This window comes from Juglans microcarpa x Juglans regia, chromosome 7S, assembly GCF_004785595.1.
Source record: "Juglans microcarpa x Juglans regia isolate MS1-56 chromosome 7S, Jm3101_v1.0, whole genome shotgun sequence".
Lineage (NCBI taxonomy): Eukaryota > Viridiplantae > Streptophyta > Magnoliopsida > Fagales > Juglandaceae > Juglans > Juglans microcarpa x Juglans regia.
In genome coordinates, this window is record NC_054607.1 from 16435029 (window position 1) to 16451413 (window position 16385).

The 16385-nt window shown below is 35.1% G+C and overlaps 1 protein-coding gene across 2 annotated transcripts; it reads right to left on the bottom strand.

Annotated features, from left to right (window-relative positions):
- Positions 1-671: 671 nt before the first annotated feature.
- On the bottom strand, positions 672-10999 carry LOC121240737 (uncharacterized protein At2g27730, mitochondrial). Of its 2 annotated transcripts, none has more exons than XM_041138270.1 (4): positions 10848-10999; positions 3818-3937; positions 1450-1488; positions 672-995 (listed from the first exon to the last, which is right to left on the bottom strand). In XM_041138270.1, the coding sequence occupies exons 2-4, from the start codon at positions 3917-3919 to the stop codon at positions 786-788; spliced, it is 351 nt and encodes a 116-aa protein (XP_040994204.1). In that variant the 5' UTR covers positions 3920-3937; positions 10848-10999; the 3' UTR covers positions 672-785. The 2 variants fall into 2 exon arrangements, with proteins under 2 accessions (XP_040994204.1, XP_040994203.1); XM_041138269.1 differs by having other exon boundaries at positions 10804-10957.
- Positions 11000-16385: the final 5386 nt, after the last annotated feature.

The window sequence follows — 16385 nt, forward strand, 5'->3', positions numbered from 1 at the left end:
CCCCTGCACCCGGCCCAACGGACGGGGGACCCCTCCCCCGCCATGCGGGGGCGGGGTCCGGGGAGAAATTCCCCACCCCCGCATATGCGGGGGTGCGGGGCGGGGGAGGGGTGGCCCCGCCCCGTAGGGGGCGGGTATCACCCCTAGATTACACTCCTAGTAAGGCGTGATATTACATTTATTGCCGCCTTTTCTTTTGGATTAAATTACTTTATCGGCCTATTGGCACTTTTTAGTGATTGTGGTGGCCCACTTATTGGTACACATTATTAGATCTTTTGGATTGTCACATATGGTCATGAATCCATACCATGGTGGTCATATGTGGTCATGATTTTTCTTTTTTAAAAAGGAAGGGTTAACTGTTGAGAGGCCGTTGGCGACCCGTTGGTGGGCCTTTCCCAGGCCCTTCTTCCTTTTTTTATTTTTTATTTTATTTTCTAACATTTTTCTTTATTTTTAATATTTTTACTTTGTGTTGGAAAATGTTTTAAAAGGTACATCAAAAATTCGTTTCTATTTTATAATAAGTTTATTTTAACACTAGCCACCCCACGTCATTGATTTGAGAAGATAACATATTCCAGAATAGGGACAAGGGAAACCCGTTGCCAAACTATCAAAAATTATGAAAGAATGTGCAACAAATGGTAAAGAGTTGGAGCATAGTGAAGTGATGTATTTTATTTGACTGAAACAAATGATTTAGAAGAGTAAAAGTAATACTTCTTCCTCTGTCAACTCTTTTTGACTGTTCATATTAAAAGAAAGCACATTAACCTCTCTCAGTCCTGGACTTCGGGCTTCTTTTCACTACCTTTGAGGTACCATCCAACAGAAGCAAGAATAGTGATAGTTCCAGCTAAAACTGCATAGTTCCGGTACTTGTCATTTGATACTCCAGATGTTGAGGATGAGGAAGAGCTGGTAGGTTTGGCATCAGTGACTGATCCTCCTCCTGAACTTGTGGCAGGTTTTTCTTCTGGTTTTGGGCCCTGAGAATATTCAACTCATCAGCAATTTTACTACATCCAAGGATAACTGTGCAAGGATCTTATCCAACAAAAAGTTCCAACAGAGAGAATAAATACATGTTTAGTACCACAATCCTTGAGTCAAAATGCGGCCTCGTTTGTTTTCGCAGATGATTTAAGATTAAAGTTAAAAATTGAATAAAATATTGTTAGAATATATTTTCTTAATATTATTTTTATTTTAGAATTTGAAAAAGTTTAATTGTTTATTTTATTTTGTATGAAAATTTGAAAAAGTTGTAATGATTAGATTAGATGAGATGAAAAGATTTGTGAAAACAAACGAGAATGAAGTTTTGGAGCAGAGCATCTCAGAGTGCAAGCAATACACGGTAAACCAAATGGCGTAGCTAATGAGACGATGAATGTCTACGAAGACAGACAAAAAGAAAAAAAAAAAAGAATCTCCTCGTACCTTCCTGGCAAGCTTTTCCAGCTTCTCTTGCTCAAGTTTCTACACCATTACACAAGATCTATTAAGAAAGCTACACAAAAGCACTACAGGCATGATTAATAAGCAGATTGTCCATTGCAATCAATAGATATATTCAGATACCTCGTGTAAGAAAATGTCAAAGAATTATTTATACATGCACCCAATGAATTTTGAATTCACAATCTCACCCTGCATTCGACTTAAAATCGGAGTAGTGCCTTTTGAGCTACAGCTCATTAGCATGGACAGAATTGTACCAAGGGTCCATCACCAAGATGCCACTGAAAAGTTCCAGCAGGAGACATGACACGTGCTGGTCAAAAGTTCAACATTCTCTATCTCGTGTAATGGTTTTAGATTGTGAATATTATACAGACAAAAAGTTAATCAAATTAGGATGATTTTAGATTTTTTTTTTTTTTTTTTCATGCTCTATATGATGCAATAGCATGGGTTAAAATTTTTCAGTACAGATAATGAAGGCCAGCTCAAGTGCAGATAATATTATACAAAGTATTATCAATACTCTTTGATCATCAAGTCTATCTCTGAGCTCCATAACTGTAATGAGACATCAATTTTTAATTTCTTATAGACGTAAAAAAAATAACCATCTTCCCCTGCATGCTGGACGTCTGATTTCAGAGTTTGAAAGCTAGAAATATTTATTGACAGTTTTAATATCTCTGTGCTTGAAGCTAGCAATATTTACCAAGATCCCCTTGCATACTGGACTTGTTATTTCTTGACAACTTTATGCGAAAGTAACAATTTGCACCCCTAAAATATCAGTTTTCCAATTTGCACCCCTAAACTACCAAAGTTGCTAATTGGTACCCCAAACTACCAAATTTTGACAATTTACACCCTTGGTTAAGATCCAAGTGTTAAGATCAATAAGAAATAGAACAAGTGGCTTAGTCTAATATATATATATATAGAGAGAGAGAGAGAGAGAGAGTCTTCTAGACAAAACTTCAAATTTCTAACAGACCCCGTTATATATTCTAAATTGCCCCTAGTCTGAACCAATTGTCCACACAGGATAGCTATACTAGACTGGTGTTGCATGCAAAGTTTTAAAAATCGTTTCGTACCGGCCGGTACGGCCGATATTTGCCATACCGGCCCAGTGGTCAGTACAGATACTACCTGTATTTCGTACTAGCTTAAATACCGGCCGGTACCGGCTGTTTCGGCCTAAATTTCGGCCTGTACCGGCCGATATTTCGGCCTTCATTTTTTTTTTTTTTTCCATTTTTTCAAACTACAAGTTCATTTTTTGACCCCCAATTTAGACTAGACTATTTATAATTTATATATATGTATGTATTTATATATAATTTATTCATATATAAACTATTATTTTAGAATATAATTGTTATATATAATTTATTCATATATCAACTATCCCGAAACGGTACCGGTACCAAAATATTTCGTTCCAGTGCCTTAACCAGTACGGTATTCAAAACATGGGTTGCATGTGCAAGAGATCTGGCGAGACAGTGAAACACCTCTTGCTACATTGCAAGACAGCTAGAGCTTTGTGGGTGGAAGTCTTTAGCCGGATAGAGTTATCCTTTGTCATGCCTGCATCTGTGGTAGATCTATTGGCCAGCTGGATACTTCCAAGAGGAGTTCAACAAATCAAGGCGGTGTAGAAAATAATTCCGATCTGTATTATGTGGTGTATATGGCAAGTGCGCAATGATTGGACTTTCGAAGACGAGCGGTCTCCGGAGGAACTTAGAACTCTATTTTTCAGTACTTTACTTCTATGGGCCATTGCTTTAGATTTTAATGGCCTGAATTTTCATGACTTTTTAGTTTCCCTTACTTCAACCTAGATAGGTCTTATCTCTTGTATACCATCTTGTGTACTTGGGTTTTGCCTATCTCTATTAATATATTATTGATTACTTATCAAAAAAAAAATTGTCCACACAGGGTTCAGCTGAATCCTCAACCATAATCAATTCCCCACTTCTTTTTCTGGGTTTAATAAACCAAGACATCCTTCACCAGACTGATCCTACAAAGGCATCCAACAAATTTAAAAGGCAAATCCCATATATATATATATATATATATATATATACACACACACACACACACACACATCCTAGACATTGAGCTTGGGTAATCTGAGATATTCAAATAAAAATATTCAAATTATTAAGAAAATAGCATCAGGGAGGCAAAATGAAAGTGTATATCAATATACAATGAAACCAGAAAGAAAATACTTAATCTGACAAAAAAAAAATCCATGTCTCGCAGCACCAAGGCAACAAAATAATGCCAAAAGGAAAAGCACGATAAAATATGGGACTTTGAAAATTACCTTAATGTAAACATTTTCTGCAGCTTTTTCCTCCTCGCTAAGAATTTTTCCACCACTTGAGAACCTCCGAGATACAAATCTTGCAGCCATCCTCATCGCCATTGCAATTTGACTATTTTCCTATAAATGAGATAATGGGTGATAAATTAAAGAAATCCAACACAACTTCATTTGGAGACTCATACGATACAACAAAACCAGAGTCTTGTATATCTTTCTCTATTGTTGCACAATTGTGATTAAACTGCACATTTGACTTTTATTACTTTTTGAAAGTTTTAGCATTATGATCACAACATATTCAACATAAACAATGCAATTTTCAATATTACATCAACTTAAAGCCAAAATTCATTAGGCCAGTGTCCAACATATACTATTCAAACAAGAAGTCCTATAGTCTACAGGTCTTCTTTCTTCTCAAGTCATAAAGCATGCTTAATTGAGGACAAGATGATAAAGAAGCTTTTGATATTAGTGTCACGTTTTTTTTTTTGTACTTTTGGGTACAATGGAGGCTCACTAGACCCATAGGGGACAAACAAGTACCTCGTCAACTTTTTTTTTTTTTTATCAGTACACAAAAACTTCATTGATAACCAGAATAGGAAAGAACTCAAGTACACGGGAGATATACAAGAGCAGTCATGTATGCATGAGAATCTAGTTATACAAGAAATCTCTCCTTAACTTAAACCCTCCACATTCAGGAAGGGGATGGGTTAGATGGCTTCATCTTGAAGCCACAAAATACCTTTATTAGCCCTTTGGAATAATATATACAAGGAAGTTGATCCACAAAATACCTTTATTATTCCATTACTAGGAAGTCATGAACTTCCTTGTGGATGAACGTCCTTGATACGAGGAAGGTATTTTGTGGAAGTTCATTACAAGGAACAAGATCCAATTTGAGGTGGGAGTTGGATCTAGGATCAGATTCTAGCATGATTTGTGGTGTGTTCATAGGGCGCTTAAAGAAGTTTTCCATGATGAGTACCGTGTTACTCTTGCCAATAATGCTTTTGTGGTAAACAATTTCGAGATTTTTCTAGTAATTGGCACAAAGGAATAAAAACTTTATCAGAGTGAATGAAGATTGGGAGGTTAGTGTTTTTTTTAATCTGTTGTATTCCACTAGATTGAGAAGAGGAATGCTTAATCTTCATTATTTCTCTAATATATTTATTCCTTATGTTAAGAGCACTCCCAATGGATGCTCTATAATACATTTTTCTTTAAAATATAAAGAAATGCTCTCAAAAATGTCCTCCATGGGATCTTTTATTTTAAAGACACTTTACATTCTGCTACAGGGAACCCGTTAGAGCACTCCCAATGGATTTTTCATCCTATCCTTTAAAATACATCACCAAAACCCATTTTTTCTATTTTACATACTGACTTTTACCATATACCATACATCAGCTTATCTATTTTTTCTTCATATCATTTAAATATTATACTTTTTAATTTTTTTATTCATTTCAAATATTTGCTCTAACTGCCAATGATATCTTCATATCTTTTGATATTCGCAATATCTCCACATATACAATGTCAAATAATTATGTTCTATTTTAAATTAATCCAAATTTATAAGCTAAACCAAAATATAAATTAATTCAAAAAATAAAAAGAAGAGATTATAAAATGAAAAATATTCACAAAGTATATTATGAGAATATCCATTCTCGATAGTTGTAAAAGAATATTCTTAAGATATTCTTCGGTATATTCCATGAATATCCATTTTTTATAATTGTGAAAAAATATTCTTCATTATATTCTTTAATTACCATTTTTGATTTTTGTGAAAAAATATCCATTTTCGATAATTGTGAAAGAATATTATAAAAATATACCTTTGATTTTCTCAAAACTTCAACTATAAATAACACCATTTCTTCATAAAGCTTCACCAACATCTTCATTTCTATTTCTTTATACAATTCTTCTAGTTCTTCTTTCTATATAGTTCTGCTTTCTATCTTTATGAAGAAATGGTGTTATTTATAGTTGAAGTTTTGAGAAAACCAAAGATATATTCTCATAATATAATAAAGAATATACTAAGAATATTCTTTCACAATTATCGAAAATGGCTATTCACGGAATATACCGAAGAATATCTTAAGAATATTCTTTCACAATTATCGAAAATAAATATTCACGGAATATACCGAAGAATATCTTAAGAATATTTTTTTACAATTATCGAGAATAGATATTATCATAATATACTTTGCGAATATTTTCATTATATAATCTCTTCTTTTTATTTTTTAAATTAATTTATATTTTGGTTTAGCTTTACATTTAGATTAATTTAAAATAGAACATAATTATATGACATTGTATATGAGGAGATATTGCGAAGATAAAAATATATGAAGATATCATTGGTAGTTAAAGAAAATATTTGAAATGAATAAAAAAGATTAAAAAGTATAATATTTAAATGATATGAAGAAAAAATAGCTAAGTTGATATATGGTATATTGTAAAAGTCAGTATGTAAAATAGAAAAAGTGAGTTTTTGTGATGTATTTTAAAGGATAGGATGAAGAATCCATTTGGAGTGCTCTAACAAGCATTTTCTTGGAAGAATATTGACAGACAAAGGTCCCATTGAAAGTTTCGTTTATTGCTTAATGAATTCTTTAGGAAAAGATTCCTACCATGGAAATTTAAGATACAATTAAGTAATTGATTGATGCTGTGTAAGAGAAGTGGAAAGTTTGTTGATCATCTTTTACTTCATTGTGAGACTGCAAGTGCATTGGAGCCATTGGAGTGGCTTGGGTAACACCCAGAAGAATTTTGCATCTTTTCTATTCCTATAGGAGGTCAAGTGGTAGCACGCAAATCAAAACAGTGTGGACATGGTTTGTATTTGCCTCATTTGGTGTATTTAGAAGAAAGGAGCAATAAAATCTTTGAGGACCACAAACAGACGCTGGATGAGCTCAAAATGTTTTAATATAAATAGAATTTTTCCTTTGGGCCACTTGTAACATCCAGACCCCAAAAGTGTAATTTTAATTATTATTACTATTACTAAATTTAAGATCCGTTTTAAAATAGTGATTTTATTAGAATGGGTGAGTTTCTTCCACTATCTTCACCCGTAAGCCTCAGTGTTTATCTTCTAGTTGAATAAGTTTCCTAATGGGAAACCGAACTCCCAACTCCAAACTCTATCCAATCTCCTTGTGATCCGCGATACTCCTTCTCCTTGCTTATAAAACCCACCCCGAGACCTCCAGAAATAAACACAAGAAACCTTATTCACATAGCCACAGCTTCTACAAATCGAGAATTCACCTCCCTCAACCAAGTCAGCCACCTCGCCGGAAACTAGAACAAAAGCTGCTGACGGTGAACTTTTCCCCTACCTCGACGTGCACCATCGCCGTTTAAGCCCAACCCGTCGATTTCTCTCTCCCTCTTTATTGGCAATGACTCTTTGGCCGTGTGCTTGTGCAGCCGTCGCCAACCACCTCAAGGAACTTCGGAGTACCATTCTCGGAGCCAGAAATCACCGACCAGCCCAACCTAGGTGAACCCACTTCCTTCTGGTAAGCCCTCGACGCCCGTGATTTTTAGTTCTCAGTTTAGCAGATCCTCTCTCTCTAACTCTCTCTTCCTCTCTCGGTGTCGCACCACTGCCCAGAGACACCAGTTGCGTCGCTAGTCCATCCCAGCCACCCAGAGCTGCCGCACATCAGCTCCATTTCTCGGTGAGTCCACTGTTATCACACGGCAAATTCCCTTCAGTTGTGTTGGTCTCGTGTGTTTCCAGAAGGGCAGCCACCCTTTTTAATTCATAATGGACCTTTGGGCCCTAAGCCCATTCCGCCAAGTGCCTTCTTAAGACAAACGAGGGCTGGGCTTATTTTTTAAATGGACTTGTGTTTTTAAATTAATATGGACCAGAAACTATTCTAATGACTTTAAATGGACTGTTTTCTCAATTAGGGCTGGGCTGGAATTTAAGCTAGCCCAAAGTTTTATATGAATAATTATGAACCCAAAGACACAATCTTTATAAAAGTATTTAAGGGATTTTAAAGTATATTTTTAAAGTATACTATGGAGCCTATTATTTTAGTTAAATTCTATTATACGTAGAGTATTACGACACGCTTTTCTAGGAAATTAGTAACGTCTTGTACCTCGTATAGGTAAACACGATACAAAGTGGGAATCAGGAAGTGGCACTAAGAGGTAATTAGTATGATCATATAATTGCATGTGTAGTACTTTAAATGTTCTAATTGTATATGAAAAAATGATGTTTGTCTAAGCTACACTATGAGCTAAGTCAAGGTTAGATCCCTTTCATGATCTTCAATGAATTATAATGATATGCATGTAAGTGACCGTATGTATGTTATGCTATTATGGATCACGATTTGATGGATGATATGTCATGAAAATCACGTGTATGCCATACAATGTAATGTCATGAAGTATTTAGATCATATAAGTCATGTAATGTTCATGTAGTTCTCATATCATGTATGCCATGGAATGTTTATGTTCAGATCACATTATGTCATGTCATGTTATGTCATGCTATGTACAAGTATATGCCATGCTAGAAAAGTTTATGAAGTCCAACAAACTTCTCATGCATTAAGAAAGATAAGATGTTAAGGATGACATAGACCTAAGTGTGTTCATCATAAGTTATAATAAGGATGACACGGACCTAAGCGTGTTCATCACAAGTTATGATAAGGATGACACGGACCTAAGTGCATTCATCACAAGTTATGTCAAGGATGACACGGACCTAAGCGTGCTCATAAGTTATGACAAGGATGATACGGACCAAAGTGTGTTCATCACAAGTTATGTTTAAGGATGACGCGGACCTAAGCGTGTTCATCGCAAGTTATGTTAAGGATGACGCGGACCTAAGCGTGTTCATCCCAAGTTATGTTAAGGGTGACACGGACCTAAGCGTGTTCATCACGAGTTATGTTAAGGGTGACACAGACCTAAGTGTGTTCACCACCAGTATGACAAGTGGTGCCACGGACTTAAGCGTGGTTCACCATATGTTAAGGGCAACACAAATTTAAGAGTATTCACCACCAGTTAAGTTATGCGGTGTCACGGACTCAAGCATGGGTCACCATATGATAAGTGAAAGATAAGATAAACAAGTCATGTATGGTTGTTAGAAAATGCATGAAGTCAGTCATTTATGCATTCACGTTACATGTTTGCCATGATTATGTATGATTCTGCTCATGTTAATGATGAATAGATATGCTATGTGAATCGGTGACGATATATGTATGTATGTAAAGTTTTCAGAAATTAAGCCTATGTTAAATTAAGTTATGTATACGGTATGATTGTGATCTGTGATGATGTACGTATGTTATGAAGAGTTTCAAAAATTAAGTCTATGCTAGGCTAAGATGTATTTTACGGTATGATGTGTTATTTATTGAGTATTCGACTCATTTTTGTTTGTTTCTCTATTTTCTTCTATGCTTAACTGTCACAGATGATGAGTATTAGGATGCAAAGCTGGAGGGCCAGGAATAGATCTAGTGTAAAGACTTAAAAAGGAATAAGTGTTATTTACACAAAAATTAGTTTAGTTTATGTTTTTACTTTCTGTTTTCAGTTTCATGTTTCAAAAATAGTTATGCTCAGTTCAATTTTAATATTTTGATGCTTTTCAATAAATGAGGTATTTCAGGATATGAATCTCTTTACCGGATATTATGTTATGAATGTTAGTAACATATCTATCATACGGGAACAGAGTGTTACACCACTTCTATAGACTAACGGGATAAACTAATATGATCTTCTTCTATCTTTTTCTCCTAGATAGTCAGGTGTCTTGCTGCACCTTTTCTGCTTTTTCATAAAATAGAATATCAAAAAGACTTCAATTACTTAAATGATCTAAAATTAAAATGGACAAAAAAAGATCACCTATAACAAATTTAACGGTTAGATCTTAAAGGAAAGGAAAAATTGCAAAAGGTGTTGTAGTTCAAGAGATAAAGTGACAAGTTTAATAGTTTAGTGGTCATAGTGCAAAAGAGGAGGTAGTTTGAGAAAGTAAGTGTACTTTTCCCTACCAATAGAAATTTAAGTATATATATCATAAACACACACATACCAAATGTATAAAGACATTGAATTAATTTCACGTATGTGGTATATTTTATTGTAACACATATTATGAAAAATAATGGAAACAAATTACTAAAACCAAGTGACTTATTTTGTTTAAAAGAATGGATTACTTATGCAAGTACCTTACTTTGTTTCAAAAGAGCGTCTTCATTTCTTAACTGAAAATACTTTGTTTCAAAAGAGCGCCTTTTCTTAAATATAAAAAGAAAAACTATATGAATAAAGCATTAATGACTTTTGGCAAAAACTACAGTCATTTCTCCTTCTATTTATTTCCAATAAATATGTTTCTCCAAAGTATTTTCTCAATATAAAACCAATAATTCAGGTTCGTATACTTTCCCAAAGCTTCAATACAAAAAAGAAAAAAGAAATATCATAGATTTACCCCAAAAGATTATAATAAAATAAGCAGGAAAAGTTTCTGAAAAAGGATTAGAAATCATGTCCTGCAACAAACGGAACCTCGTGTCAAGGATTGGTGCTTTATTCCCAGCACTCTTCTCCTTCCTAAAATCAAAGAGCGTGTACAGCATACAAAACAACCCCTCACCCAACCCCAAATTGCACACCCAAAATTTGAGGTAGTTGGCAACATTCAAAGCAAACTAAAAATAAACGCTAATTTCAAAAATTACATCACCGTTCACTTCTCAAGACATGCACATGAAATGGAAGGGATCAGAATGTTAGAATGACGAGCAAGATGGAGTATCCGATCGTCCATGGATTTCCAGTAAAGAATATTGAAGGAAAATGTATCTAAAAAATGACTAAAATGTAGACTACATAGCAGCAACCAGAAAACTTACAGAAATCTCGAACAGATCCGAAACTAAGAAAAAGATTCCCCTACCAAGCGATTGCAGATTCAAGTGGAGAGAGCGAGAGCGCCTGAAAATGAAGCAGTGTGCTAGGTGTATAGAATTATCGGATAGGGATTATAAATGGTCCCTGGGAACGAGTTTTCGGAACGAAGCTCTCTGATCACCGTCCGATCTTAAGAATATAATTGATCCGTTGATGTCTTAAAAGCAATTGTGCCCTCAATTCATGTATCCATTTCTCTTAAAAGATCGAAGAATTTTAATATATATTCTACGTTAAATCCGGATTGGATAATGAAAGTATTTTATTTTATTATTATAATTTTTTTAAATTTTTATATAAAATATAATAAATAATTTAACTTTTTTAAATTTTTAAATAATGATAATATTAAAAAATAATATTCTAACAATATTTTATTCAACTTTCATTTGAAATCATCTCATCTTATCTCATCTTTCAAACCACACCTAAATTTTAAAAAAATAAATTCTATATCAAGATTTTTTAAAATGAGAATTAAAAATTTGTTTAAATAAAAATGTTAAGATATGTTTTTTTAAGAATTATTTGGTTTTTATATTCTCTTAAGAGAATTGGAAATTTGTTTTGGTGTTTAAAAAACTTAAATTGAATTTTTTTTAAAACTAAATATAGAAGTAATTTTTTTTCATTTGCGCATCAAACTATTAAAACTATCAATCTTCATCTAAAACTACAATCTTTTAATAATTTTCCACCAAAATAAAAAAGTAAGGTTTTTAGGAACATTTGTCTAACACTCCATCCCTAACTTGTAATGTTAGAAGAACAAGATGCTACAAACATGACTCATTTGAATTCAAAAAATGTTTTATCTCATCTCATCATTACAAATTTATCAAATTTTTACACAAAATATAATAAACAATTCAATTTTTTCAAATTTCAAAACAATAATGATACTAAAAGAATAATATTCTAACAATATTTTTTTAAACTTTCATTTTTCATCTAAAATTATTTCATTTCAACTTATCTAATCTAAAACAGCACTAAAGCATTTCATTCTTGCACCATGTATAAAAGTTCCATACATTTATAAAGTAAAACAGAGTACTTGTTAAAATTGATAGTTCTCAAAATAACATTGTTCGGAAGCACTTTTTAATAAAAATAAAAAAAATGTCACAAATTGTAATCATGAAAGAGTGGGGCTCCACTTTTATCGCTAGGCGTACTGTTCAATATTTTTTTTTTCATCTTTTTAATACATTTAAATATTTTTAAAAAATAAAAAAAATATATCAATACACTTAAAATTACTTCTTTAATCACTAAATAAAAAAAATTGCCAAATAGTCAAATAAAACGATAAGAGTGGGGCGGCATAGTAGTATTTTTCATCATAAAAATCATAAAATTCTTTCTTTCTTGGTGCCTCAAGGTTTAGTGTCATTGTCATCCCTCTAGATGGTATCCTTGCCTGTAGCATCATTGTAAACTTTCTCACTTGGGATAAAAAATATATCTTCCTATATCTTAAAAGCATCTATAACATCAACAGTAATGAACAGTTTAAAAAAGTATGTCCTGTGTCCAACGACTTCTTCTTCATCTCTTGTTCCTTTGCATGATATTTTCTTCTTTTTTTTTTTCAGTCACAATTTTACTTCCTTCGTTTAGTCCCAACATCTGGTTAGCAATATTGTGTGGCCATCGGAAATATCTAGGCTGTTGATAGAAGGATGGAGTGCATATACATCTCGTGGTTTTCAAGCAGCAAACCTTTCAGACTCAAGTGGAAGAAGAAAAAGATTTTACAGTGTTGTTTGACGATTCTTCTCGCCGTTGGTATGCAAAATTCTTCTAATTCCACTTCTACATCTTGTTTTTCTTTCTCTTTCTCGCATATTTGTTTTCTTTCTACGGTTCAACAACAGAAATATATTTCTTCTTCGTTTCCCTTCTTCCCCGTATAATTTCTTCTTCGTTTCAGATTTATTTTCGCATCTCTGTTTTCTTTGTTCTTCGTTTTCTTTTGGTTTGAAGAGAGCGAGAGAGAGAGTTGCCGTGTGTGTGCGAATGCCAGTGTGCGACGGAGAGAGAAAGAGAGGTTCATGGTGGCTGGGTCTGGTGGAGGTTGTCGCCGGTGTGAAGTGGTGGAGGTGAGGTGGTCTGAGTGGCCGCGTACGGCTGCTGAACTGGACACAAATGTATATCTATAACATCAACAGTAATGAACAGTTTAAAACAGTATGTCCTGCATCCAACGACTTCTTCCTCATCTCTCGTTCCTTTGCATGATATTTTCTTTTTTCTTTTTTTTCAGTCACAATTTTACTTCTTCGTTCAGTCCCAACATCTAGTTAGCAATATTGTGTGGCAATCGGAAATATCTAGGTTGTTGATAGAAGGATGGAGTGCATATACATCTCGTGGTTTTCAAGCAGCAGACCTTTCAGACTTAAGTGGAAGAAGAAAAAGATTTTACAGTGCTGTTTGACGATTCTTCTCGCCGTTGGTATGCAAAATTCTTCTAATTCTACTTCTACATCTTGTTTTTCTTTCTCTTTCTCGCATATTTGTTTTCTTTCTACGGTTCAACAACAGAACTATATTTCTTCTTCGTTTCCCTTTTTCCCCGTATAATTTCTTCTTCATTTCAGATTTATTTTCGCATCTCTGTTTTCTTTGTTCTTCATTTCCTTTTGGTTTGAAGAGAGCAAGAGAGAGAGTTGTCGTGTGTGTGCGAATGCCAATGTGCGACGGAGAGAGAAAGGGAGGTTCGTGGTGGCTGGGTCTGGTGGAGGTTGTCGCCGGTGTGAAGTGATGGAGGTGAGGTGGTCTGAGTGGCCGCATACGGCTGCTGAACTGGACACAAATGGGTATCTATAACATCAACAGTAATGAACAGTTTAAAATAGTATGTCCTGCATCCAACGACTTCTTCTTCATCTCTCGATCCTTTGCATGATACTTTTTTTTTTTCAGTCACAATTTTACTTTTTCGTTCAGTCCTAACTTCTGGTTAGCAATATTGTGTGGCAATCGGAAATATCTAGGCTGTTGATAGAAGGATGGAGTGCATATACATCTCGTGGTTTTCAAGCAACAAACCTTTCAGACTCAAGTGGAAGAAGAAAAAGATTTTTCAGTGCTGTTTGACGATTCTTCTCGCCGTTGGTATGCAAACTTCTTCTAATTCCACTTCTACATCTTGTTTTTCTTTCTCTTTCTCGCATATTTGTTTTCTTTCTACGGTTCAACAATAGAAATATATTTTTTCTTCGTTTCCCTTCTTCCCCGTATAATTTCTTCTTCGTTTCATATTTATTTTTGCATCTCTGTTTTCTTTGTTCTTCGTTTCCTTTTGGTTTGAAGAGAGCGAGAGAGAGAGTTGACGTGTGTGTGCGAATGCCAGTGTGCGACGAAGAGAGAAAGGGAGGTTCGTGGTGGCTGGGTCTGGTCGAGGTCGCCGGTGTGAAGTGGTGGAGGTGAGGTGGCCTGGGTGGCCGCGTATGGCTGCCGAACTGGACACAAATGGGTGAAACCCATTTCGGTTGGGTTTCCGCGGGGGAGAGGGAGGGCTGCACGTGGGAGACATCGGTGGTGGTTGGGTTGGTCGCCGGCGTGAGGGGGAGTCGCCGGTGGTGGTCGTGATGCTGGGTGGCCGCGTACGGCGGTACATCTTGACAGAAATGGGAGAAATCCAATTCTAATGGGTTTCCGTGGGGGAGAGAGATGGCTGCGCGTGGGGGATATTGGTGGTGGTTGGGTTGGTCGTCGGCATGAGGGGGACTTGCAGGCGGTGGCGGTGAGGCTGGCCGGCTTACGGCTATGTCCCTGAGTGTTGTGTTCTATGTTTGGTCACTACAGTGTGATCTCATCCCCTCCCCTAACCAAGTCAGAGTTCTATTCCTTTCTTTTCTTCTTGGTGAGCCTTCGTTTCTTTGGTTTTTAGTGCATTGAGTTTGATTTTTCTTAGTTCGGCTTTTTACATATGATTAGAAAACTTACTCTCGCACAATGTATTTCACGAAGAAAACTTCCTCTCATCGAGGACCAACACCAGCGTATACGAAGAAAACATTTCTCTAGCTCGGAGTGTTTTTACGACTGGGTTGGATTGGGTCTCGCATATTTCTGGCCTCTCTTCCTAGTATGTTTTAGATTTTAGTGTAAAATAGATGATTTGTGTTGTGTTCCTCTATTTCTGTTGTTGTTAGTGGTGGTGTCGTTAATTTTGTGGTGGTCATTTGTTTAGTAGAAATTACAAAAAATTTGAGTTGTTTATTTCTTTTAGAATCGGTAAGTTAGGATTGGGCAAATAATTTGGGTATTGGTTTCAGGTTGGAAGATCAGAGGGATTGGGCAAATAATTAGTCTCAGTTTGTTAGGATTGGGCAAATAGAGAGACAGAGAGATTGTTGTAGAAGATCAATTTCTCTTCGATTGATCTTGTTCTCTTTCAATCTCTAATGATCTTATTAATTTTTATTTTTATTTGGTGCTTCTATTTTCACTTTTTTGTTGTTATTGTTGGAAATGAAAAATTATTGTAGTTAGGCCATGGCAGCCTGGAAATGGAAAGCTAGGCTTAAGGGGCAAGCGTGTGCAAATTTGAGGAATGATTAGGGGGCTTTTGGTCATTGGGTAGTGTTGGACTTGGTAAATATGGATGTAGTGAAGGTTGAAAAGTCGTGGGGTGGTGGGTTTAGTTTGAATACTTTTGTCATGTACAAATACTTTTCTTATTGAAATTAGTGTTTTGGGGGCTATACATTTTTTTTGATAAGTTTTTGGGGGCTATACATAGAAGTAATAGCTAGCTCAAATCTGGTGAGTTGAACCTTTTATGACTATCATTATGGGGCAACTTAAGGCTTTGCTCACCTACATTTTCGATTATTATATATTTTTTTATTTTCCATTTGTCTCATTGTGATTGAGTTGGCTGTAGCAAACTGACTTATTCAAGTTAGACTGTACCAGAGCACCAAATATGAGCAAGATTTTGCTACCCTGATTTCCAATAAGTCGTAAATGTCATGTCTTTCCAATAGCCAATAAGGTAGCAAAATCTTGCTCATATTTGGTGGTGGGTATATTGTACTTTCCAATAAGTTAGTTTGCTACCCTCAAGATTTTTCCAGATTTTGAAGTTTCTTGAATTTAATCTTCATTTAATTCCAATGTTTCCCAAACTTGCTTCAACCTATGGTCTATTTAGACTTCCTACTGTTTGGCTTATTACTTTATAAATGGAATGAAATTATTATGCATCTTTAACTTATCATTCTTTTTTTTTTTTTTTGTTCTACGGGGCATGTTTATATCAATCAAAAACTTGTTTTTCTTTCAACCGGGCAAGCGATTTTATTTCATGGTGCTTCACGATCTCCATTCTCTTCTTTCTGTGGGGCGTGAATCTGAGGGCCACTATTGGTTCCTTTCTACTTTGTGGTTGTATTTGCATCTGGGAGTTTGTTTTTTTTTTCCTGGTTGTTGAGTTCTCATTTTTTTTATCAAGTGGGTTGGCCCTGCGGGTTGCTTGGATTGGGTCTTCCACGTTTTTGGCTTCTGA